This window comes from Lithobates pipiens, unplaced genomic scaffold, assembly GCF_037356315.1.
Source record: "Lithobates pipiens isolate NorthernLeopardFrog02 unplaced genomic scaffold, aLitPip1_a1.2 Scaffold_13, whole genome shotgun sequence".
Taxonomy (NCBI): domain Eukaryota; kingdom Metazoa; phylum Chordata; class Amphibia; order Anura; family Ranidae; genus Lithobates; species Lithobates pipiens.
Window position 1 is genome coordinate 420,084,147 of NW_027507718.1, and position 27,954 is coordinate 420,112,100.

The 27,954-nt window shown below is 40.2% G+C and overlaps 1 protein-coding gene across 9 annotated transcripts in view; it reads left to right on the forward strand.

The window, feature by feature from the left end:
* Window positions 1-27,954, forward strand: part of APBB2 (amyloid beta precursor protein binding family B member 2) — a 505,529-nt gene that overhangs the window by 153,430 nt on the left and 324,145 nt on the right. For all 9 annotated transcript variants that reach the window (XM_077477579.1, XM_077477581.1, XM_077477584.1 and 6 more), the window contains one exon: window positions 23,450-23,564. In XM_077477579.1, the coding sequence (XP_077333705.1) occupies window positions 23,519-23,564 (46 nt within the window). In that variant the 5' untranslated portion in view covers window positions 23,450-23,518. The remainder of the gene's footprint in view (window positions 1-23,449; window positions 23,565-27,954) is intronic.

Genomic DNA, 27,954 nt, shown 5'->3' on the forward strand with positions numbered 1-27,954 from the left:
GAGTTCGAGGGACTGTCCCTGATTGGGAACAAAGGCCCTCTGTCCCTCTTTCATCCCTATTTGTCCTTCCTTCTGGTCTGATCTATTCAGTTGTATATAAAATGCACTTTTTATCTTTCAAAAAGTGTTTGCCAGTGTTAAACCTTTTAACCAATTTCTAAATTGCTGCATTTGTAAATATCAAAAGCCAATATAAAGGAAAAGTTTTTTTTTTTGTATGGTTCCCCTTTAAGGGGGCATGGAAGGGGGTGTGTCCTATGCCTACATAATTTTGCTAATAGGTCTTCCTTGTTCCCATCTCATAAAGTTGGAAGGTAGGGAAACCCCCTTATTTGATAAGAGCCTTTTGGTGTGCTAACAAGGAGTCCTCACATTTTGCAGCCCCCAGCAACCCAAATCCCAGAACTGTTTCCAGTGCTTGGTGCAATATAATATATATTCAATCTTTGTTAAAGCAGAACAGCTCTGCATCTGAGAACTACAAACCAAAAACGCTATTTAATACCTTACCATCCAACCATGTCCCTATGCTTTAATTTGTTGAGAAATCAGTTTGAAAAAAACCTATAATTTCCTATCGTGGCCATCTTAAAACTGAGTTCCACCCAAGAGTAGACGTTCTGATTTAAGGACTCCTCACCCCCTTACATGTCACATTTGGCATGTCATTTTTTTGGGGGGGGGGGTTGTATAACCTAATTTTGACAGGTACCCAGCTCCCACTTCCGCTCAGGCCCCCTAGGCAACTTGAACGGAAGTGCTCCTCTTCCCTTCCCTCCCTGCCACCTTCTGGGACACGTCACAGGTCCCAAAAGATTGCCCGGCCATTAAGGAGACGTAGTGCAACTCGCGAATGCGCAGTGCGCACATGGCTGTGGAGCTGCAAGCTCTCACAGCCGGGTGCCCACACTTGTGATGCCGGCGCCGGGAGAGGAGAGGGAGAGAACCAAGGGTTCGGGCGGCCGCATCACTGGATCATGGGACAGGTGAGTGTGTGTTTATTAAAAGTCAGCAGATACACTTTTGTAGCTGCTGACTTTTAATAAACACACAAATGACTGGAACTCCGCTTTGAAGTAGGGGCAGATGATTCATGTAGCATTTACTTTCAGGAACCCATCTGCATTTAGTTCAGGCATGCAGGCAGGAGGGTGTACTTAGCTGGGAAAACCACTCCTTCCCTCCTGAAGACTTCTGGGATGTATGACATGATTTTCTAGCATGGAAACCAGGAAGTAATATAATTTTTCTATTTATTTATAAATGCTATTAGCCTAAGGATTAAGAATAGTCAGTGTTGTTTGAGAGAGTGAAGGTCCTCTTTAAAGTTGTGTTGCATTATTAGGCTTAACTTGAAGTTGGTGCTGTGGTTGATATCTCTCATTGCAGTTCTATATCATGTCAAAACCTATGACTTGTTGGAGGGAATTCCTTCTTATTGCTTACATGTAGTACTTACACAACTAAAAGATATTTACAGTATCTTTTAAAATCCCCTTTAACACACATGTTATCCAGAGCATGTGAATGGGAACTGGGGATTACCTGGAAAATGGGGTCTTTTTCTTTTGTTTATTGGAGGACAGAGCTCTGCTTTAGATATTCACCAGCTGGATATGGTGCCACCTGCAAGAGTAGCCGCCTGGTAGCCTCCTTAGTTGCAGCCATTGAGTGCATGCAATTTTTTGTCGTGTGCAGGTTTATCTGCAACTGCCAAGTTTTCTTTTAGGCAGCTGCAGTGTTTTTGCCCTAGAGGGATGCATATGACTGGCCAGCCTTGTGGTTTATCATAATGTCCACATTACAGGTCAGCAGCCACCATAGCTCTCTAGCCGAAGGTGTTCTGCAATCACCGTGATGGATGACTGTGGCTCTTGGCAAGTTTGTTTGCCGAATGGGATAAGTAGTATTCCCTTTAGTCTGTCCCCAGCCTTATCTCTCCTTTTTTGCTCTGTCTGGTGGTTGCTTCAGGGGGAAACAGAGGGTCAGTTGTGGGTGCTAGTGGGACTGTCCTTTTCATATTGCAAACACTGCCCCTTTAACAGTACAGGCCGAGGGTGGGGAGCAATAGGCAAGAAATACTGTGGAGTCCAATGTTAAGGCAAGGCCCGCGAGTGCAGCATTGTCCCGTGAGCTTGGCAGGAACCATGGATAGCTGCTGCTCTTTGAGAATATTTTGTCCCGTGTAGTTCCATGGTTTCAGTGGGAGTTTGAGAACCTCAGTGGCCATATTTGTTTTGGTCTTTCACCTTGAGCACTATGTCAGCTGGATAGAGGCTGAGAAAGAGTGGTCCTGCAGCATGTATTCTGCCAGGAACACTCCATGTGGGTTGCAAACTGTCTTTCCACACTATAAATGTTTCCTGTGTGCTGCTACACATAGCTGCTCAGCCCTCTAGGGTCTCTGCCCATTGGTCCAGTGATTTGAAGGTGTACATTCTCCTGCTGTGGCATCTGACAGGCCACTATCACTTGGGATACATAGGTTGAAACATTGTGCTATAGTTTTTGCCTAATACTCTTTATGATTATTTTATTTATAAAAAGTGAAAGCAAACTACTCATCCATTTGTTCTACCATGGCATTTTTGGTGCATTATTTTTTTGAGGAGGGGCTTACTTAAAAGTGGCCATTTTTGCCTGTAGTAGATCCGATGGGATCTTGATTATAACATGATTATTTCCAAGTAGTTTTCTCTCTCCTTTATAGATACTACAGATAGAAATGCAGAAGTTGTTGCTATATTATTATTATTATTATTTCAGTTACTTATATAGCGCCGTCAATTTACGCAGCACTTTACATATACATTGTATATTCTCATCAGTTCCTACCCTCAAGGAGCTTACAACCTAAAGTTCCTAACACACATTCATACATATACTGGGGCCAATTTAGACAGCATCCAATTAACCTACGAGCATGTCTTATATCTGTGGTCATGGTTGCAGGATCCTTGCTGCATCTGGTTTTAGCATCAGCACTTGTTTCACAAACCTTAATAGACTTGTTAAAACTCTTACACAAGGGTTTAGCAGAAGAAGAACAATTTCATAGGAATATGTGGGCTTGGCGAAGCAGTTGGCACAGCACATTTGCAATATGATGTTGGACTCAGGATCCTTGGTCTCTAGGCAATCAGCGTAGGCTTCTGCAGATTGCAGTAGCTTAAGTGTTAAGCCAGCCATAGACAGGTCGAATCATGTATGGGCAGGCTGATTGTACCTAAGTTGATCGATCGATCAAGTTGGATACAACCAGCCTGTTGGATTTTTTATGCAGTTATTGTCAGTGGCGGGCTGCCGTCCCTGCCAGGAGAAATATCCAACATGCTGGTTGAACCAATGGATCGACTTGCGTACCATCAATCTGGCCATAAATTCTTTGGAACTATACCAGTTATGCTGAAATGGCTGAGATTCTAACCACCTATAGCCTGCTTTAACATTAATGCCAGCCTTCACACTTTTATTAAATACATTTGTTGGTCACATTTCCTTTAAAAGTCATTTGCAAAACCTGAACTAGTGATTTTCCTTTTCTGTACATTAAGGTGAAAATGTACTAAGACAGATAAGAGGATGCCATGCTACTTACCTGATGGTTACACTGACCCATTGCCTTCAATAAATTTTGAGTCACTGACCAAGAATAGGTATGCAGATCAGGAAAGTCAACATAAAGCCTGAGTGTTTCAACTACATACTTATTATGGCTTAATGGCTTGATATATTGAAGACAAAGGGTCAGCATGACAGCCAGACAACTATCATATATCACAATGAGAAGTCAACAGTGACAGCCTCTGTGTTTGTCTCAAAAAAGGATTCCTTTAACTGCTGTCGTTTTGTCTATTAATCTTGTGTACACTTGTTAATCATTATTTAGTTTAATAGCATGACAACTAATTTAGTCAGTAAAATAATAAGCATATTTAAAATGGATTCCGTTCACTTTTCTGCCTCTCCAGTGCAGCTGTCAGAGACATCTGCTGGGTCTGTAGAATAATTAGCTGCAACTATCAAAGAGGATATGAGTGGAGAATACAGATATTCATACAGCAAGTCAATGAAAACATAATGCATGTAAAACATAACATTAGATGGTGGTACCTGTACTCATGTGTAGAAACAGACCTGGTTTCACATAAATGTAAATGTACAACTTGAACTGAAAATGGTTTCGCGATCTCAGGGGAGTAGTAGTAATAAACACGTTTTTTAAAATTTAATTTGATAAACCCTCTGATTACTACTAATCACATGGCAGAATTGCAGCAAAACGTCTGTGTGAAAACTGTGCTAAGCTTGTTGCCCAAAAAGTAACAGGAACCTTTTTTGGGCAAACCCTTTTTACTTCTGTGCAGATACACCCTAACATATAAGTGCCCTATATATACAGTAACTACAGAGTTGCTGAAAGCACTCAGGGTCATTCTAACACCAATGTAGAACCCCAATTCCCAAAAAGTTGGGACGCTGTGTAAAAACCTACATAAAAACTAGGGCTGTTACTAATTAAAATTTTTGTGTTTGATTAATCTTTTTTTTTTTTAATCGATTAATTTCGATTAATTATAACGCTCATACAGATCCAACTACTTTTAGCTGATCTCATTGCATTGCAACTCTGCATTAGTCAGTGGTAAATGTAATATACACTATATACAATCACCCGACACTAGTTCGATTCCACAATCCATGACTTAACTTCACAGTTCACACAAATACGTTTTAAATTCAAACTGTAGCACTGACGTAACAAATTTTTTTTTCCACAGTACCTTGACAATCCCTTCACCTCCGGTCTAACTAATCACTCTCACCTTATGGCATAGACCCCTGTTCAAACAGGTGGTCATGCAAGCGGGTATCAAAAGGGGTAACATGGACCATAAACTTCTCTCACATCTCCTTAGATCTCAGCAAGAACGCCAAGTCATGGGTGGAAAGAAAAGATCTAAGTGCTCACCCCTTAAGTATAAGATTAAATTTTTGTGTTCAAACATAAACTACTCACATAAAGATGATAAAAACACAGCATGTAAGGACGACAGTCGTGTTACTTCCGTAGGGAAGCAGCGGGTAACGTCATGCATAGCTCCTCCCCCATACGCGTTACGTTCAATCAGAACTTCTACATCACCGGACTCCTCCGCCTTCCCTTCTTTAGCAGACGGAGGCACTTGGGGAAGGGGGGAGGAGTCCAGTGACATTGAGGTTCATGACGTCACCGGATCTCCGACGGAATTCCCCGAAGACCCGGAAGCTGGCGGAGAGGTGAGTACCAATCAAAAGAATTTTGATTAATCAAAAAAATTAATCGAATAATCGAAGAATTAATCTTTAATTTCCACAGCCCTAATAAAAACTGAATGCAATGATTTGCAAATCTCATAAACACGTATTTTATTCACAATAAAAAATAGAAAACACATAAAAATGTTTAAACTGAGAAAATGTACTGTTTTAAGAAAAAAAATTTATGTAGATTATACACAGCAGTCCCAACTTCTTTGGAATTGGGGTTGTACATCTCTATCTGTGAAAAAACGCATTGTGCCACTTCTTTCCAATAATGTTTATACATACACACCCGTTATTGATAACACAATACAATATTCCAGCATGATAATAAAAAGAATATATCATATGAAAAAATATCCTCGTCTTTAGGCCTCTTGCACACTGGACATTTTACAGGGGCATCTGTCGTTTTTTTATTTTTTTTTCCTGCCTCTAAATGCCCCTCCATGTTAGCCTATGTGTTCATGCACACAGAGGCTTTTAGCAGCATTTAGTGGCAGGAGCCTTTATAGTTTGGGCAGAAAAAACGTTTGACGCTATTAAAAGCTGCTAAACGCGTCTAAATGCTAGTGCTTGAGCAATAATTAATTTCAATGGTCAGAATAAATTATTTATTAGAGCTTGACACCTATAAAAGCTCCTAAAAGCTTGTAAAAGCTTTAGACACTTTTAGAAGCATTGGGCATTTTTTCTACCAAAACGCTACTGGCTTCTAGGAGAGCAAAAAAAAAGTCCTGTGTGCATGAGGCCTTAAAGTGGAGGGCCACCCTAAAAAAAAAAAGATCATTAATATTCTTAAAAAAATAAAAAATAAAACATTTGAAAAAAAAAACATTTTTTTTACCTTGTCAGAAATCCCTGTTGCTAGGCAGTCTTCCTAATCTGCCTTCTTCCTCCTCCTCGGTGATCTTCGTCTTCTCTCCTCGTTGCGTTGTCTTCTGGGTAATTGGGCGCACTGTGTTCTGGGAACTGTATGTTCCCTAACACAGCACGTCCCATTCACAAAGCGCTGCGCGACTCGCGCATGAGCAGTAGGAAACGGGCAGTGAAGCTGCAAGGCTCCACTGCCTGTTTCCCTTAGTGAGGATGGCAGCGCTGGGACCAGAGGGACATGTCTGCCTCGGTGGCGCCATGGAAAGGTAAGTCTCCTTATTAAAAGTCAGCAGCTACTTTTTTTTTAGCTGCTGACTTAAAAAAAATAATTTCAGCTGAAACACCGCTTTAATAATGATATAAATGCATAATATAAATAATATTATTTATGCATAATATAAATGCACAGAAAATGTGGAGTGATTATTAAGCGCTTGCGTACCAGCCGCTGCAGTTTTATACACAGCTCTTCCCCCCACAGTTAGAATCACTCCCTAGGACACACATAACCCCTGCATGCCCCCTCCTGGTTAACCCCTTCACTGCCAGTCACATTTACACAGTAATCAGTGCATTTTCAATCGCACTGATCGCTGTATAAATGTGAATGAACCCAAAATAGTGCTAAAAGTGTCCAATGTGTCTGCCATGATATCCTACTCATGATAAAAATCACTGATCGCCGCCATTTCTAGTAAAAAAAAAAAATTCTTAATAAAAATGCTATAAAACTATCAATGCCATAACATTTATTAATAAAAATGCCATAAAACTATCGGCGCTATAAAAATGATTAATAAAAAGGCCATAAAACTATCCACGTTGCCATAAAACTATAGACGCTATAACTTTTGCGCAAACCAATTAATAAACGCTCATTGCGGGTTTTTTTTACGAAAAATATGTAGAAGAATACGTATCTAAAAAAAAGTCTAAACTGAGGAAAAAATAAGTTTTTTTAGATATTTTTTGGGGATATTTATTATAGCAAAAAGTAAAAAAATTATGCTTTTTATTATCATATTGGAATATTGTATTGTATTATTAATCACAAGTTTATATGTATAATCATTTTTGGAAAGGAGTAGCGCAGCACTGTTTTCCACATATATTACTTCTGTAGGGCAACAACGCACTTAGGGCATCCCATTGAAGTGAATGGGCTGCACTTTGCACTACACAAAGAATCAAACGCTCATTCCCCTTACGCTATATGTGGATGGGCCTTTTTTTATTTAAATTATAGACCAGAAACTATTTTAGCCTAATTTGCAAAAAGCAAACAGAAAAGAAACATGTGGATCCAACTGATAAACAAATATGTTATTTCCTTCCTTTTCATACTACTGCATTTCTTTAGTCCTCTCCAGTTTTTCTCTCTTTTTCGCTGTTTTTTTGCGCTCCCATCAAATCTCATGAATGTATAGGGGAAATCTCTCCTGGAATATCACTATCTTGATTTTAACCATCTGTCATGCACAGTGCAGTCTCAGTAAATTATTAGTACTTTAGGTAATAATAAGCTCTTCGAAATAACACCAAAATCAAAGAAAAGCTGCACACGCAGAAGGAATTTGATTAAAAATCAGATCACATACTGAGGTTAATTAACTAAAAGTGGAGAGTGCAAAATCTGGTGCAGCTCTGAATAGAAACCAATCAGCATCCATGTTTATTTTAATTTTTTTTGTCAAAGCTTAATTGAACAAGCTTAAAGTGGAGTTACACCCTAAAAAAAAAAAAGTTCAGTTATGTGCGTAAAAAAAAAAAAAAAAAAATTAGACATTTTTTTTTTTACTCACCTCTAAATGCCTGTTGCTAGGGGGTCCCTCGTAGTCTCCTTCCTTCAGCTGAGACACGTCACAGGTCCCAGATGATTGCACGGCCAATTGCAGAGCCGCTCGCACATGCACAGTGGGTGCCCGGCTGTGAAGCCACAGCCGGGCGCCCACAGTTACAATGCCGATGCTGCCGAGCGGAGGGGGAGATGAGTGGGGATTTGATCCCCCCGCATCGCTGGACCCTGGGACAGGTAAGTGTCTGATTATTAAAAGTCAGCAGCTGCAGACTTTTAATTATTTTTTTTTTTTTACCGGAACTCCAGTTTAAGTTTATCAGCCGATTGGCTACAATGCACTGCTGCACTAGATTTAGCACTCTTCAGTTTTAGCAAATCAAACACACTGTATGTGTCTGAATAAAATCCATGATCATATGGGAAGTATTAGACATTTTTATTACATGAGTTGAGAAGGTTATCTTCAAATTTAACATGTTTAAAATATGGTGTGAGAGTTTTACCTCTACTCTTATCCACAACCTACTCCTCCTTTACTATAGCTCTGCTCCAACATACATCTGCATTGCTAGTAGCACAATGCATGTATAAATAGTAATGAGCGCCTGCGGTGCTGGTAAATATGAAACAATAAATGTCACCCTTTGTTTTATGAGCCCATGGTCTGACTTCAAAAGAAACAGCTTCCAAGAAGTAGCCGCACTCCCCTGAAAAGTGACTCCTTAGCATTCTTCAGCATGTTTCTGGAATATTTATGAATTTACAGAGTTATAAAAACTTCTTGCTCAAAGTAAACAACCTCCCAAAGCGGAAACCTCCAAAAAAAAAAAAAAAGGGTAAATCGTTATACTAATAAAGTGAATATGAATAGTTTTCATTTGATATGTCCCAGGGCTGTCATATCATAAAGGAATACATAGCTATGTGCCGATAGTTTATAATATGTTAACTGCTTCAGAGAAAAACATGAAGGATATTACATTTCATTTTCTGTCATTCTGGCAGGTTAAATTACAGTGATGACACCAAAGACGTTCCGTAGTCTCATTTCCCATAAAATGTCACATTTTACAGCAATGCGTGGCTGCCTCCCTTGGCTATAATAATATTCATTACCATTATGTGAGTCTCTGCCACCTGAAACAATAATCTGGATATCTATTTTATTATACTGTTTATGCATCTGATGATCTTTTCAGATAGTGTATCTGTTTTGGCAAAAAAGCCCAGAGTAGCCCAAGTAAAATGAATATAATGATTATGGGAAAACTAAGGAGGGCCTCATTTATCAAACTGTCTGAGACAAGAATTGTTCTTGTTGCACCACAACTGCCGTATGTGAACCTGTACTGCATAATGATAAGTAAAGAATAATAGGTTAAATCTGATTGGTCTGTGATGGGTAATTCTTGTTTTCTTTTCACATATAATGTAATGGATTTTAACAACCAGGATGAAGTACGCAAATATTGTGCACCGGTGACCTAAGAAGTGTGCAGATGGGCATTTCTGGGTGTAGTTGCTGATAGCAAGGGATATTGTAGTTAGTTTAGTTATATTTAGATGGGTTTGGAGGGGACAAGGGGGGAAGGCGGAGGCGGAGAGGTAGAAGTAATGCCAGCCTGATTGTAGGTGATAGCGGAGACTGGAATGCATTAAGAGGAAGGAGGAGATCAGATGGGGTAAGGATAAGAAAAGAATGAGGTTGTCAGGAGCTCGGCCAGAAGTTCCTAAGACATTAAACTTTTTTTTTCGAAGTGAGTGTGAAAAATGGTGGGAAATTCTTGTTTTCTTATCTCTGTAATTAAAATTAGATGGGTTTGCAGGGGACAAGGAGACAAGGCGGAAGGGGAGACGCAGAAGTAATGCCAGTCTGACTATAGGGGATAGCGGAAACTGAAATGCATTAGGAGGAAGGAGAAGATCAGAAGGGGTAAGAGTAAGGAAAGAGGGAGGTTGTCAGGGACTCAGCCTGAAGTTCCTAAGTCTTTGAACTTTTCGTTTTTCAAAGTGTGAGTGAAAAGTGGTGAGCAAGTCTTGTTTTCTTATCTCTGTAATTAAAGTTAGATGGGTTTGGAGGGGAGAAGAGGGGAAGGTGGAAGGGATAGAGGTAAAGGTAATGCCAGCTCCAGTGTAGAGGATAGCGGAAACTGGAATGCATTAGGAGGAAGGAGGAGATCAGAAGGGATAAGGGTAAGGAAAGAGGGAAGTTTCAGGGGCTCGGCCAGAAGTTCCTAAGTCTTTGAACTTTTAGTTCTTCAAAGTGAGAGTGAAGAGTGGTGGGCAATTATTGTTCTCTTATCTCTGTAATTAAAGTTTGATGGATTTGGAGGGGGGAGGGGGTGGGGGGTCCGAGGAGGAGGAGGACAACCATTTATGTTGAGAATGGTAAGCAGAACTAATAGAGATGGCTAATCTGCCTAACGGGCACAGACAGCAATAAAAATAAAAAATAAACCTGACAGTTGTTCTAATCCCGCTCCATGTTATCCAAAACGCAGAAAGGTTTTGCCTATCGTTGTACTTTAATGATACATGAGGCAAGTGATGATGGGGTATTTTAGGGGAACAGTACTTACAAAAGAGAATATAGAGCAGCTTTGTACATGTTTTCTTTATTTTTCCTTATCTATTTCATTTTTGTCAGGTAATTTGGTATATTGAACATAATATTATTAGTTTCCTTTTGAACCAGCAGGTGGAGCTCTTGCGACCTTTTCATATAGCTAGCCATTTCAGTTTTAGCTTTGCTCAAAGAAGCAGGCCTACTGATTATGGAACTCAATCGTAAGGAGTCAGAGGAGTGACACAAACGTAATCAGTTTCAATTCTGACAATTCAGTTTTATAAAATAGCTTCCTAGAGAAATTCACTCTTTGGGGTTGGCTACAACTGACCTGATTACTGCAAAAATTCCTCTATTCAAGTCCATTATGACCTCCCATTATGGTAATAAAGTTTGTGTATGGTTTCAGAGAAGCTCATTATCACACTCAATTTGCCCCATGCAAGTAGTTTGACTGACCAATCCATTAAAAAAAAAAAAAGGAACGAGAATATGTACATGCTGTCATATGTTACCTAAGAAGCATGACTGACCCTGGTGTCCCACCAGTGACGTAGATAGCAATGTGTTACCAAGCACCTAATTCTTAAGGAGAATATGCCTAAGTATGGTCACCCTTAAATTGAACATTAATAGAGTAAATATCAAACAATTTATGTTTGCAGCGTATCTCTTTATTTTCTCAGTTTGCATTTATATTCTTTTTTTTAAAGTCCTGTGTTGTGGAAATTATAGCAGAGTTTTACACAAGGCTTACCTATATTGACAGTCCTGCTCATTTAAATCTCACATATAGTTAATAAAACTTAAGAAAGTATCTGTTGGGGGACCAATTCTTAGGAACAGCTTACTAGTGAACAGCCCTGTCAGAACATTGATCCTCAAGCACTTTATTTTTTGGATAGCACGGAGAGAGATTAGAACACCTGTCAGATTTTTATTGCTGTTTGTTGTCCTGTTAAAGAGAGTCACCCTCTCTATTTTAATGTTTACTCTTATCATCAAAATTGATGAAAGAAAAGAAAATCCAGATTTTTTGGGTTGTCTTAAGAGCAGGAATAATTCCTGTTTGGGGACTAGTTGCTGTGACTTTGGCAACTTCCAGGGATTCTCTCTTTGGATGAATTTCCTCTCGCTTCCTGTTTTGGGTATGGGACAGGAAGTCAAGGGAAATCTCCCGAATGGGACACAAATGGCAAAAAAAACTTATAATAGTTATAACCTCCCTATCTCTATCCAAAATGAAAAAGTTTTGCCTTTAGTTCTACTTTAAAGGAAGTGGAAAAATAAATTATGGCCGAATCAGCAATTGAAAATAAGGAAAAAACATAAAAAAAAATAAAATAAATGTAGTCACCACATCTAAGCCTGCTTTCACACCTGAGCAGAGCATATTCCTAGTGATTTTGAAGGACTTTTTTGGACATTTTACAGATTTCACCAGCTTTGTGCAAGTGTATTTTGCATGTGTATCAAGCTTTAGGTGTTCGTGTCCTGGGCTAGGCAATAGGAGGAGAGCAGCTCTGGAGGTGGAGAAGAGTTTCCAGGTGCAAAAATACATTCAAGTGTTTATAGACACATACATTCTATAGGAGTCTATGGAAGCAAAAATACCCGAATACACTGAAAAAAAAAGCTCATGTGTGAATTGTGGCTGCAATATAATAAATTTTTTGTTTCTAGATTTAATACCATTTTAAAGTGAAACTAAACTCTTCTATCCTTTTAAACCTCGCCATCTTAGCCTCTGTTAATCTGCCATAGTACTTCTTGTGGTCGGTTATGACATCAGCCATTTGATGGCTTCACAGTTCAGTTGAAAACATAAGTAACTGTGACAGTCAAGACTGCCAAAAAGGGGGTACCACCAGTCCTCCTGTAAAGAGCCACAGGGTCCTGGACAGGACAGGGAGAGAATCGGGGGCGCAATTACAGAATGATGCCCTGTGTCCACATGTCTCCCTGCAGTAGCTGAAAGCTGCCTTCTCCCCTTCTCCCTCCCACCAGCTATCAGATACTGCAGGGAAAGACAAACACAAGGCATTGTTCTGTAATTGTGCACCCCTGCTGCACTGACCCCCCCCCCACCCTGTCCTACCCCATCTAATTTTTTCTGCTGTGTGCCCCCCTGTGTGCCTGCCCCACCCCCACCACGCTGCTGTCTTCCCTCTACCGCTGACTGCTGGTGGTAAACACAGTGATGTTCAGGATGGAGAGCAGGAGAAGGGGCCAATAAATATGTCATTTACTGGCCCCTTCATTTAGTGAATGAACACGTGAGTGAGTCCCACTGTGCTCATTCATAACTGAACCACAGTAAACTGTCTTTACTCAATACAATTTTATCTTTTATATTTAGCAGGAATTTTGTAAGTTATGTTATGTTTGTGTCCACTAATAATGATGTTAGTGTATTTTTAGTGAAAATATTGTTTTGATATTTATGGATAGGGAGCTGTCAGGTAGGCTGTACTGGGCCCCCTGATTTATAACAGCCCTGGTGGCAGTTATCATTCATGGAATTCTTTGAATGTAACTCTTTTGGGAAGGTTATGCTTTTTCATTGTCCAGTCCAGTCCTTGAGGGTGGGGAGATGATGACCAGACTGTATTACTATTATGTAATTGAGAAAAGTGGGGTCTCCATGCTTGTCCTTTCTCATGATTCCAAATACCTACACGTGAAAGGAACATGCTTGTAAGGTGAACCCAAAGTTTATGGTATACGATGATTCCCAATGTGTGAGTGTGCTTTTGCTGGGCTTTGAGCTAATAATACAAGCCATATCATTTTTGTGGTACTTGGGGCTGCCAATATATAAGGCAAACCTTGTGAAGGTAAAATTGATTGCACAGTGTTTTGGCTGATAAAACTGTCTCAGCAGAATCCTTTTCTAAAATGCTATTGAGCTGTGCCTGCATGCAAAAAATAAGATGCTGATGATCTAAACTACTGAATATGAATATAGTACCGAATGCTGACACTTGGACGTCTTGAAGCTGCAAAATAAGTAGGAAGTTGTCTGAAGGATATCCTGCTTTGTTCCACTTTCCTGTTCTAAAATTGACAACAGGAGGTCAGGAGAGTCCTGACACAGTATTAACAATAGTAAAAAAAAACAAAGGTCCTATGGGGGGTTTCTATTTCTGCTTTCACATCTCAACTACCAAAAGAACAGAGAAAATCAACTCTGTGATTTCCATTTTCTTCTTGTGCAGTTTAAATAGTTTGTTTGGACCAAGCTAATCCAAATTAACTATCCCCTTCGCCATTAGTTGTGTTTGCTGTATACGCTGTATAAATTGTATGTAGCTTCAGCCATGTATGTTATACATCTGTGTGTTCTGGCAGTGGAATGGGAACTTCACTTCCCATCCCTGAAGCAAAACTGAGTTGGGCTGAGCACTGCTCAGCCATTGATAGGCAGCTTTGTATTCTCTGAATGAATACAGCGTTTCCTCTAATTTTCTGAGGTGGAGAGAGGAAGGCGGATGACATCACGATCTCTGACATCCAATCTGAGGAAGTTTTATACTCATTCATAGGACAAAGCTCCTTCTGAAAAACTGAGCGTAGCTTAGCCCAACTCGAATGTGTTCTAGGTGAAAGAAAGGAACGTCATATCCCACTGCCACAACACTGTACTGTGTACTGTATGTAGCTGAGGCTACATACAGTTTATACAGCGCACACAGTGAGCACATCTAGTAGTGAAGGTTACAGTTCATTTGAACCAGCCTAGTCCAAACTACTGAAACTTCACGAAAAGATGGAGATCAGTTTTAAGATGGCTATACACTAGTAGATTTTTGGGTGAAAGTTGGTACAAAATTGTGTACAGCTTGACGATTGCAATTCAAAAGTAGTTGAAATTGTTGTGTGTTTTTAACATAAAATTTTGGAATAAATGGACTTCACCGAAATGAAAACCATAAACACTGAGAAAATGAATTAATTCAAGAAATATTTTCCATGCTTCTTCTTCATATTTTCTTGTCACCATGGTTGAAAACAAACATCTACTTGACTCCACTGACAATTTGAAAATTTAATGAACGTTCCTAAAATTATGAACTGAATCCTACTAGTGTATAGCGAGCTTTAGAGCATAGTGTTCCCAACAAAAGAACCAGAAGAGTTTTTATAGAATGACTATAGAATTAGCTACATTGTAAATTGCTGTTGTTTAGTCATGTCCAACTCTTCATGACCTCATGGACCATAGCAAAGGTCATAGGCATAGGCTTTTCTGTCCTCCACTACCTCCCAGAGCTTGCTTAACTCCATGTTCATTGTTTCGATGATGCTATCTATCCACCTTTCTTTTCTGTCGTCCTCTTCTTCTTTTTCCTTCAATGTTTCCCAGCTTCAGGGTCTTTTCCAATGAGTCCTCTCTTCGCATTAGGTTGCCAAAGTTTTTGTTTTTCAGCTTCAGGATCTGTCCTTCCAGTGAATATTCAGGGTTGATTTCCTTCAGGATTGACTGGCTTGATCTTCTTGCCATCCAAAGTACTTTCAAGAGTCTTCTCCAACACCATAGTTCAAAAGCATCAATTCTTCAGTGTTCAGCCTTCCTTATGGTGCTCATGTAATTGCGCCCCCGATTCCCTCCCTTTCACAGCCATAGGTTACTACTGGGAATACCATAGCTTTGACTATATGGCACTTTGTCGGTAGAGTGATGTCTCTAATTTTTATAATGTTGTCTAGGTTTGTCATTGCTTTACTCCCAAGAGGTAAGCATATCTTAATTTCATGGCACCATCTGCCGTAATATTGGAGCCTAGGAAGATAAAATCTGTCACTGTTTCCATTTGTTCTCCTATTTGCCAAGGAGTGATGGGACCAGTTGCCATGATCTTAGTTTTCTTAATGTTCAATTTCAGGCCAGCTTTTGCACTCTCCTCCACCTTTATTAATAGACTCTTTAGTTCTTCTTCAGTTTCTGAAATTAGTGTGGTATCATCTGCATATCTCAGGCTGTTGATATTTTTCTCTGCGATCTTAATTCCGGCTTGTGATTCGTCGATCCTGGCATTTTGAATGTACTCTGCATATAAGTTAAATAAGTGGGGAGTGGGGGAGATCTCTTTACTAAGTTCAAATTGTTAGTACAGGGTCTTCTCCCCAAGCACTACATTTTTTTCTGTTCATCCCGTTGGGTTGAACGAAACAAAAAATACTAGCATTTACTAGGCTTTGGAATGATCCTTAAACTTGTGGCCGTTGGGAATAATTTCCACCTTACAGATAGCTAAAAAGGATCAATAGTTTCTGTGGCAACTTATCTGGGAAGGAGACATTTCTCATTGCTCAAGGAACCCCTTGCTACCTCCTCTGGAAGAACCTTAGTTAAGAAACCCTGGCCCAAAATGTGCTGTATGCTGTAGCATTAACAGTACTGTTTACTGGAAACACGTGGACTCTAGGATGGAAATGCAGTCATAAGAACACCCCATACCTATACCTCTACTACTGTCTACCAGACAGAAATAATATATCAGTGTGAACAATAAGATAATTAGGAAGTAAGCAACAAATGATGTCCCTTGTGTTGCTCAATATCCCAGCTACGGTTAGAACTTTACAATGCCATGTAACCAAACTCCAAAAAGGTTCAATAATCCTGCACCCCAGGATCTTGGTTTCAGCAAGTGATGTAAAGCCACAGTGTAATTTCCGCCACAATATGTTGTCTTTATCTCCTATATGGAACATGAAATCAGCTCAATCCATAATTTTCAACTACTTATTTAGATTTCCCTGGAGTGGGATGTTCAGGATCTTATGTTAAATTTGTTTTTATGCGCTGCATACGAATGACATCTGCAGAGCATAGTTCAGCAGAATGTCTCCAATGCTCATTTACAATTATATAGGGCATTGAATAAAAGCCAAGTTTTGTATAATGGAGGCATAAAAATAAGACATAAATTACCAACAGTGCACTTGGTTTTTCCACTGAATGTAGTTTGTAAGTAAATTGTAATGCTTTTATTGCTGATTTGAAAAGAACTATTTTCTTTTTCTTAGGAGATGTAGGTGTTAAGAAGTAAACCATGGAAAACGAATTGGTTTCTCCGTTTAACAGATTACTTTCAATAATGTAACAGCTGAATTTATTAATGCAGCTTAGCTATATATCTTCCCTCAGTGCACCATTACATCACATTAAACCCAGGCTGCATTTCAGCTTCAGCTGCTGGGTCATTCATTTAAAGGGTTTTTACTTTACATAGGAATTTAGGGAATCTCTTCTCGGATCTCTCAAAAGTTAAAAATGTGAGGAGCAAATATGACAAGATTAGGTTTATTGTTATCACTTACCGTAACTGAGACCTCTCCCAGCCCTGCATTTGTTTTTGTTCATTATGGGCAGGTAGTTTTAGTACCAGCCAAGCAGATCTAAAACTAGCGGATTTTGTATTAAGACCCCCCCGCCAGAATACACTGATCAGGGTTTACATCCATTGGCTGCAAGCCCTGATCAAATGCTGGTTTTCCACAAAGACTGTTCAACAGAAGCTGGTCATATGACTGCTTTCTGTTGAACAGACAGCAATACACACAAACTGAAAGTTGGCTGGTTCCCTCTGAACTGGTCGATTTTCAGTATGTGTGTACCGGGATTAAATTTGCAACCTGCAAATGTTGACCTGCCATGACTATAACTAAGCCCTTGTGGGAGGAGTGAAACATGTCCAAGGGCAAGGCTTGTGGAGTGGTTTTAAGTAGATGCCATCTCACACTTGTTAACAACACAGACTGGACTGTGAAATCTGCAGTTTTTCTAAGTATACTACACACTACTGGATGGTGATAATTCATGGCGGCACCCCATTTCTGACCACCAGTGGGACAATGTACATCTTTTTTTCTTAAAGCAGCATTACAGTTATAAGCAGATCTTGCCTTGAAGGTTCTTGTTCAGGCACTTTCTATTATGGGGTAACAACTGTCTCCCAGTTGCTCTGTGTTGTTGCCCCGTCAAATGTACCCTCCATGTAGCCAGGAGGTGGCTGAAAGAGCTGGAGTAGGTCAGAAGATAAAAAAAAGCAATGCCAAAAGACAAAGACCGCATTTTATAAAAAAAAAAAAAAAAAAAAATTGGTAATGGTTTGTTGCACTGGGCTTAGCACACTAAATAATGTACATACTTTAAGTTGAACCCACAAATATAGGCAAATCTATATTGACATTGTACTTGCATTTACATTTTTCTAAAGCTTACTTCAACGTATTCCTTGCAATTGCACAGAGCAGGTGAGTAGAACATGATTATTATTTAAATTTTATTTTAATTTTAAAAAATTGCCTTTAAAAACAATTTCAATGCTTAAAGTCAATGTTATAGAATCTGCTTCATTGATGATGTATGCAAGTAGGACAGATGTGTAAATGGGAAGCTTCAGTGAAGTGAAATGAATGTGAACACTAGGATGTGTGTCCATATGTGACACTCCACATGGAGCCCTATAAATAAGGGAAGAGTATTACAATCATCAATTTATAAGGATGACGTTCAAAAATGTGAAGCAAACACTGCAGTCAGTCTGCAGCATGAAATGCTGTTGTAAAAAGTGACCATGAACTGAAGATAGACCTGTGATGTTAATAAAATAGAAAATTATGCAATCAAACCTAGCTACAAAGCTAGATAATAGCTGTTAATGAGAATACATGAATATATATTACTGCTATATATTGCTGATCGGTCACAGGATACGCAGAGTTCCAGCAACATGTGCAATAAGCATAATTAGAGAAGCATGCATCATTTCCTTCATGGGCCACATTCACAGCTGAGTGTTTTGTAGCTTGAAGCCTGGACATAAAAAATAAAATTCTATAGTGCTTGTTCACACCTGAATGCGCAAATGTCTGCAGCTCAAAAAAGTTCTGGAGCTTTGTAGCTCAGATCGGGCAGATTGTAGCATTTTGTGGCATTTTGAATCCCACAGTATGACATTGGTGTGTGCAAAAATGCTAATTATATGCTTATTTTTGCACGTTTTTAAGCTATGTTCACAGTGAAACAAGTGAAGTCACAGATGATATTGTGCTCTATAGGATAATACAAAAACACATGAAGCTTTAACGATGTAACAAGCTGAAAATAAAAACACGCGAGAAATGCACAAAAAAGTGATGTAACCTGACTTTTTACATGGGAGCTAAGTTAGGAAGATAGCTTCTGGAATTCCGGAAAAAATAGAAAAAGCGCAGTGGGGCAGTGTGAAGCCCCCCGGTTCGAATCTCCTAATGAATCAGTTAAGTTTCAAATCATGTATGGGCAAGCTGAAAGTACCCAAGTGAATCAATTGATCAACTTGGGTACAACCAGCTCATTGGATTTTACATGTGATTATTGCTAGGGGCTGTTATAGCGGGTAGCAATAATCAGTGTGTTCTCCTGGGGGGGGGATATCTATGCCACGCAATGGCTCTGTGGGAGAGTTTCCCCCATCAACCTGATGCTGCGTACACACGACTGGACTTTCCGGAGACTAGGTCCGACGGTCATCCCGACTGACTTTTCAGCGGAGTTCTGACGGACTTCCGAACGAACGGACTTGGCCACACACGAATAGACTAAGTCCGTTCGAAAGTCTGTTCATTTTGAACGTGATGACATAAGACGGGACTAAAAAAGGAAGTTCAATAGTCAGTAGCCAATAGCTTCCCTTGCGTTATATTTGGTCCGTCGGACCAACATACAGACAAACAGTTTTCAGATAGGAATTGAGTCCGTCGGACAGATTTGAAACATGTTCTATTTCTAGGTCCGTCTGAACGAAAAACGATCGGATTAGCCCACACACGATCGGATTGTCCGACGGACTGATCACGTCAGACCTAGTCTGCCGGAATGTCCAGTCGTGTGTACACGGCATGACTCCTCTGTTGATGGTTGCAGAAAAATTTGCTCTGTCTATGGGCGGCCTTAGTCTTCCTGGTGTTCAGCTTTAACTCAGTCACTGGAACTGATGTATGAAAGCTAGTGCACAGAGAGGGGATGGTGCTCCCCACAGAAAACAATCAGATTACATTTTCTATTGCAGATGACTGAATAAAATCTAAAAACCCAACGTATTGATATGGGCAATAAACCTATATCTTCACCGTTTCAAATTTTATAATCCAACCCTAGATGCAGATTAAATTAAAAAAAATCTTATACTTAGGCAGCGGCCACTGACAGCCTGAACTAGTCAGCTGGATAAAAGTACTTGTGCTCATTACACGGTCTTGACTATGTAAATATCTGTGTATTTTTCAGCTTTTTAAAGCAATTTGTGTTCAAAATAAGCACGGAGTTCTGGTTAAGCAGAAAGCCTACACACAATCAGACTTATTCATTTATTTATTGTCTGGTGGTTTTCAGATGCTGAGCTTGAGCTGGCATCTGTCACTCTTGATGTTGTCTTGATGTCAGCTAGCGTTCCTTCAGGCAAATACCAGATAACATTGTAAATGCAGTGTGCTATCTTGGCAGCTCTGAAACAGCCATGATTTTTATATCAACAGCAGGAAAACTCGCAGCTGAGATGGGCTTAACAGAAATGCAAGTGGTCAGCATTTTCATAGTTATTGGAAAAGGGGAAGCGCATTTCACAGCTTGACTGGCTGAATCACTATCACATCTTACAGGGCTGTGAGCAGCCATTTGACATCTTTAGAGGTTAGCGTCTTGCTGAATATCCTTGTGAAGTAAACCATGCCGGGCCTCACACAGAAGGTAAAATGGAAATTAGCTGCAGCATGGAAATTTTTTTAAATGCTCCAGTTCTAGTCGCATGTTGAATAAAGGTATGTGCAGAATAATATGTAACACCTGTCAAGGGTGGAGCAATAAGCTCCAAGGTCTGGCAGTAGGGACATTCAGGTTTCCCATATGGTCCAAAGGCCACAAGATGAAGGAGAAAGATTAAGTCCAGACAGGCCTAACCAGAGCATGAACACACGTTGTGTATGCTTTTACAGCCGCAGATGCGATCAGCAGCACAGTTGGTGCACTGAACTCTGTACAGATTATACTGTTGGATCACAACTATGCTTTTTAGAGAAATTTGCAGTGTAAAGATGTTCCCAATATACAGATAACTCTTCTGTCAGATGCTTTTCAATTTAGGAAATTAAGAATTTTACCACTCTAAAATAATCACTATTCAACTCCTCCTGTGTGCTAATCATCACTTCACTGCCAAGGTGTGCAAGTTTGTCATTAGCAGCTAATGACAAACCTGCATACCTTGGCAGAGAAATTCATCCACAGAAGGACACATTTTGGGTCTTTGCTTTTATAAGTACATCCATTGAAATTAAATATCTGTAAAGTGTCATAAATAATGGATACAAACAATAATTGAAACAAACCAGTGGCCCGAATACATATTGTTTCACTGTTTTATATTCATATGATTTTTACTGTTAGGAAGATTCACCCTCTCTATTTATTGTTTACCATTATCATTTAACATAAAAGATGTTCAGCACACTTGGTGGACGTGTCTACGACTAGTAGGCTTCTGACCTTGAGTCTTTGGCCTATTGCACACTTTATTCCACCTGAACATTTGAAAGGGTACTAAATTTGCTCTGTTGCATTGTCAATACTGGGCTCACAGTGAAATTTGGCATCCTGTCTATTTTTATCAGCCAAAAGAATGAGGGTCCAGGCCGGGAAAAAACCTGTGGTTCCTTTTAAGGAGTGTGAGACTGTATGATGGCCTTGATGCTCAATAAACAAATGTCCAGTATCCTTAAAGTCTCCAACACCAAGTTTTTAAAGATTTGGGAACCTTGGTTGGCGTATGCCTTTCCTACTCTCCCTCCGAATAGTGTGGGACGTCTACGATCCCCCCCCCCCCGTTGATCTTGAGCCCCTGTCTCTCCTTTCCCCTCTTGGCCCTGCCTCTTCTTTTGGCCCTGCTCTTTTGGTCAATTTTGGGTCTATTGCCTATCACACTGTTGTCTGCTACTTAGCACGTCTGGGTTTATCATTATTAGATACATGGAGATTTCCTGGACCTTCCCTTCCAAAGCCCTTAGGTTTGATAGGAGAGTCTTCTCAAAGGATCGACAGCACACCATGCATATAAACAACAGCCTTGTGCTCCGTGTGATTCCCCCCTTTGCCAATGCACTTACCCCTAAGGGATTAATCTTAGGCGTTGTAAAAGGTTTTTACTGGGAAGTCCTCTTGCACTGCAATCATCAGCCCACCAAAGGCGTCTCCACCCAGGAACTTTTGCTTATACTCCACCCAGGATTCCACTAGGCTCTCAGTCAGTTCATTACCATAATCAGAAAAAACAGACAGAGAGAATCCATAGTGTAAACCTGTTTATTTAAAAACCACACTCCACACGCTATAAAAACTGCTTACATTTAAACATTCTTGAGTCATTGCATTAAAATCATCATTATCATCCAGCCGCGATCAGTTAATTCTCACACCGCTTTCCTCCTGAAGTGTTCACGAACTGACAGGCAGAGGCCGATGAGACCCGGGATAACCACCGCTGACACTTAGACAATGGATAGCTGCATAGACACAGCCATACGCGTTTCACAATCACGTCTTCTTCAACAAAGACTCTTTGTTTTCTCTATAGTGTATATATATATATATATATGTATGGTACTCATTTTATTTTTATAGCGCTGTTAATGTGTAGGTACTGTGTTTAGCGGAATTTTGAGATTGAACCTGCGCATATTTTATTATTAATAATTTATATACCTGTGTTTGTCTGAGTTAAATTATGAGGGATGTGCATTCCTGCTGGTTCAAAGCCCCTTGTGTTGTTTCTCTTTATTTAGGTGGTTTACTAGAGGTTTAACTAGTGGAAATTTCCAATTAAATCATGTATGAGCAATAAAAATAATTACAGTTCATATTCTGTTCACAACAGAAGGGGCACATGAGTGTCTTTCCTTAGAATTTCTATGATTAGTTCTCCATCAGTTCTCATAGCATAACACAATCTGGATCTAGAAGCTGTAAAGGGTTATTCTGTGAAATAGAAGGCTGATCTACTGCTTTTAAAATGACCCATGGAAAATCTTCAATACCAGGAGTTCACTACTGTATGTATAATATGACTACAAATACTTTCCAGATTATCAGACCCATGTAATGTGGTTTTGTTAACTCAGGTAACAAGTAGATTTCCAGGTATAAGATCCTGGTTACTTTAAAAAGTACATAGCAATGCTAGGGTGGTTATTTGCAATGAAAACCCCCTTTGTACACCCAGGTATGTTACACAATGTGTTGAATAGCACCCAAACAACCGACTTATCAAGCTTCTGGGGCAGCTCCTTATTAGAGCTAGATTCACAAGGTGGTGGAGAATGATTGCATGATGTCCCCATGGAAAAAAATGACACTGCCTCCCAATTTAAAATCTTAAAAAATATTCATGTAGGCATGTGCACTCTCTTGGCTGGGTGCAGATTGACAATTTACTATCTCTACCAGAAGCTTTCTTCTGGCCTACAACTGCACATTTCCTAGATACAGCTGCCCAAACCTGTTCTGTTTTACACCTCCAAGGAGTAGCCCATGTGTCATCTGTAACTTTCTCCTGTAGTTCTTTTTTTTTTTTTATGTAGTTGTTTTGACAATACAAGCCTTTAAAGACTCACAATTATCTCATTATCTTTCTGGGGGCAAGGTTCTCAACAGAGAAGTTTGGCCATTTGGACACAGTCTGCAAACTTGATAGTTCATATTGTGTATTCATTACTGTACTGATGAGACACCTTGAAGATACAAGATGTCTGCTCCTGAATCTATTTATTCCAATGTAACTAATTTGTGAAACTGGTGTGTGTATTAGTTTTACTTTACTAATATTGATGTTACAATATTAGTAATTTATGGTTTTCATTTACAGGTGGGAACCTATTGGAGAAGGCCAGCCTCCAGCTGTTTTCAGCGAGCTGTAATGTTCTGAATAGGCACAATGGGCAGGCGATATCCAGGTGGAGCATATCGACCAAGCAGTTCATGTATGTATTACTGCTATTCAGACATATTGGTAATAACGCTTTGCCTTTTTTTTCTGCTGACAAAGAGATTTTTTGTGAAAGTTGCTTAAAAAAACTTGTCCAGGTATTTAACCACTTGCTTACTGGGCACTTAAACCCCCCTCCTGCCCAGACCAATTTTCAGCTTTCAGCGCTGATGCACTTTGAATGACAATTGCGCGGTCATACAACACTGTACCCAAATGACATTTTTATCATTTTTTTCCCACAAATAGAGCTTTCTTTTGAAAGTATTTAATTACAGCTGGGAGTTTTATTTTTTGCTAAACAAACAAAAAAGGATGCAAAATAAAAAAAAAATAAAAAATCATGTTTAATAGTTTGTTATAAAATTTTGCAAACAGGTCATTTTTCTCCTTCATTGAAGTGCGCTGATGAGGCGCACTGATAGGCTGCACTGGTGGGCACTGATAGGCTGCACTGGTGGGCACTGATAGGCATAGTTAAGGCGGCACTAATAGGCACAGATAAGGTGGCACCGATAGCCACAGGTAAGGCAGTACTGATGGGCACAGATAAGGCGGCACTGATGGGCAAAGATGGGCATAGATATGATGGCACGGATGGGTGGCACGGATGGGTGGCACTAAGGGGCACTGATAGGTACCACTGATAGATGGGACTGATGGGCACTGATAGGTGGCACTGATAGGTGGCTCTGATAGGTGGCACTGATGGGCGGCACTGATGGGCACTGATGTGTGGCACTGTGGGCACTGCTGGGTGGCACTATGGGCACTGCTGGGTGGCACTTACGGGGGGCACTTATTTATTCCTGAGGGGGGCAGGTGGGCACTGGTAAGCTGGCCATGATCGGGACTATTGTCCCGATCACGGGCGCCGGTGATCGGCTCTTTTTTTTCTCCTCGCGCTGTCAGCGCGAGGAGGAATAATGGCCGATTACCGGCTCCGTTGTATTACATGATCAGCTGTCATTGGCTGACAGCTGATCACGTGGTAAGGGGTCGGGAGAGACCCCTTGCTCGGATCCGTGATCAGGTGAGTATCATAGACTCGCCGATCACAGAGCACGCCGCGCGTGCACAGACAACGTCAATAGACGTAGTCCCGGCAAAGGAGGTCCGCGCTGTAGCCGTCATTTGGCGGATCTCAAGCGGTTAATTTATATCAGTTTAGTTTATATTGTGCATAGTTGTCTCTGTACCACAGATCAATCTTCATTTACTTCAAGCCACCTTTTTTAGGCAAAAGAAACGGCCTTACAATCGTACTATGATTTTAGAAAGAAGAACAGTGATTGATATATTGATACGTCAACCTGTAAGACATATTGCTATGCTTTTACAGATATGTAGAATAATCAACACCAGCAAATCAAAATAGCTCAATACATTTGAATCAGTCCATTTTAAGCTTTAAAAGTCCTGCCTACAGGATGATATGTTATACCTTTATTATCTAGTGAAGCTTCGTATGTGCCGTTTTCAGATATGGTTTTACTTTGCCGCAGTCTGACTTCATGGCTAAACTACCTTTACTCACCAATGATGTTGCTTAGAGTTTAATTACATTAATCTATTTCAGAATTCATTTAGAATTATACTTGGCAAAGGAGTTTCAGTGTTTTAAAGTCTTAATAAAACTTAAATACATTTTTATTTGCCTTTTTTTTGTTTTAACTACTTGCTGACTGCCTGCCGTCATTATATGGCAGCTGTTTAAAGGGGAATACCGTTGTTATGGCAGCTAGCTGCCATAACCCTGGTATCCTCTTAAGCAGTGGGCGATCAGATAAAAGTGGTCTCATTGGCGGATTTGCTGTGAGATCACTTTTATCGGGGGCAGGACAGGCCCCCCTCCCGCTGCGCACGGGTCGGAGCTGTCGGTATCAGCGGAGACGATCAGGTCCTCTTCCCTCACGGGCTGGATGCCGAGTGAGGGAAAGATGGCCCCCACTCGACTCCACACCGTTGGATGGTGGAAACAACCTCAAATGTCACTTCCGCCCAATAGTCTTATTACATTTTTTTTATTGCATTTTAATTTAAATGGGAGATCTGAGGTCTTTTTGACCCCAAATCGCACATTAATGAGGTCGTGCCATGCTTTTTTTTTCTATTACAAGGGATGTTTTCTTGTAGTAGGAATAAATGTGACCCACATTTCTTATTATTAAAAAGACAGTGTAAAAAAAAAAAGTAAAATGAATAAGAAAATAAATTTAAAGCGCCCGCCCCCAGAAGCAAACGCATACGTATGAAAACGATGTTCAAACCACACGTGAGGTATCGCCGCAATCATTAGAGCGAGAGCAATAATTCTAGCACTAAACACCCTCTGTAACTCAAAACTAGTAACCTGTAGAAAATTTTAAACGTCGCCTGTGGAGATTTTTAAGGGCCAAAGTTTGTCGCCATTTCACGGGCGGGTTAAATTTTGAAGCGTGACATGTTGGCTATCAATTTACTTGGCATAACAATATCTATCGCAATATAAAAAAAATCAGGCTAACTTTACTGTTGCCTTAATTTTTCATTAAAAAAAGTGTATGTTTGGGGGTTCTAATTAATTTTGTAGCCCAAAAATTTTTTTTAACTTGTAAACACCAAATCTCAAAAAGAGGCTTGGTCCTTAAGTGGTAATATAGACATTGGGGGTTATTTACGAAAGGCAAATCCACTTTGCACTACAAGTGCACTGCAAGTGCACGTGAAAGTGCACTTGGAAGTGCAGTCGATCTAAATCTAAGGCCTCTTTCACACTGATGTCCCGTTCAGGCCCGCCTGTCAGTTTTTCAGGCGGACCTGAACGGGTGCTCCATAGAGGTCTATGGAGCGTCGGATGTCAGCGGTGACATGTCCGCTGACATCCGACCCGCTCCGATCCGAAAAAGTGTAACGGAGGAAAAAGCTATTTTTCCATCCGTCTGCGGATCGGATCGGATGACGACGGGCACTGCGGTCCGTCGTCATCCGATCTCCCATAGGGGAGAGCGGCGCTGTGACAGGTCCGTCCCTGCGCAGTGTGCAGAGACGGAGCTGTCATCTCCCTGCTCAGCGGGGATCGGCGGAGTGATCCCCGCTGAGCAAACGGATATCCACGGGGCGGATCAGCACTGATCCGCCCCGTGTGAAAGGACCCTAAGGGGTAGATCTGAAAAGAGTGGAAACTCTGATGATTTTATCATCCAATCATGTGCAAGCTAAAATTCTGTTTTTTATTTTCTTTGCATGTCCCCCACGGATCTACAGCGACTGCACTTCCAAGTGCACTTTCAGTGCAAAGTGGATTTGCCTTTAGTAAATAACCCCCATTTTGTATGATGAAATTGTGTAGTTTTACTGTGTGCTTGCATTGTTCAGTTTACATCTGATGTGTGTCTATTCTGCCATGTGCCACTTTCCAGTAACTATCCTTGTTATTTCCTCTGGTTTTAAATTCAGTCCCTTGAGAATGTTCTGCAATTGCAGCCACTCCGTTTATTGGATTCAGTGTATTCTGTTTCTGGATGCCTATTGCAGTTATGTGTGTTATTCTGATAGCCAGAGAATAGCTACTACAACTGTACTTGTTAGTCTGGTGTTCTGCCAGTACATACAGTGCCTTGCAAAAGTATTCACCCCCCCCCCCCCCAGCTTTTTACCAATTTTGTTACATTACAGCCTTTAGTTCAATGTTTTTTAATATAAATTATATGTGATGGATCAGAACACAATAGTCTAAGTTGGTGAAGTGAAATTAGAAAAATATATACATAAAACTATTTTTCAGAAATAAAAAAACTTATAATTGGCATGTGCCCATAAAATGCTCTGGTGCAACCAATTCCTTTCAGAAGTCTCATAATTAGTGAAATGATGTCCACTTGTGTGCAATCTAAGTGTCACATGATCTGTCATTACATATACACACCTTTTTGAAAGGCCCCAGAGGCTGCAACACCTAAGCAAGAGGCACCACTAACCAAACACTGCCATGAAGACCAAGGAACTCTCCAAACAAGTAAGGGACAATGTTGTTGAGAAGTACAAGTCAGGGTTAGGTTATAAAAAAATATCCAAATCTTTGATGATCCCTAGGAGCATCATCAAATCTATCATAACCAAATGGAAAGAACATGGCACAACAGCAAACATAGACCTAAGGTAACCCTAGAGGAGCTGCAGAGTTCCACGGTCTGTACATTGGATGACAATAAGCCGTACACTCCATAGAGTTGGGCTTTAAGGCAGAGTGGCCAGAAGAAATCCATTACATTCAGCAAAAAACAAAAAGGCACGTTTTGAGTTTGTGAAAAGACATGTGGGCTGTATGGAGGAAGATTCTGTGGTCTGATGAGACTAAAATTAAATTTTTTGCCCATCAAAGAAAACGCTATGTCTGGTGCAAA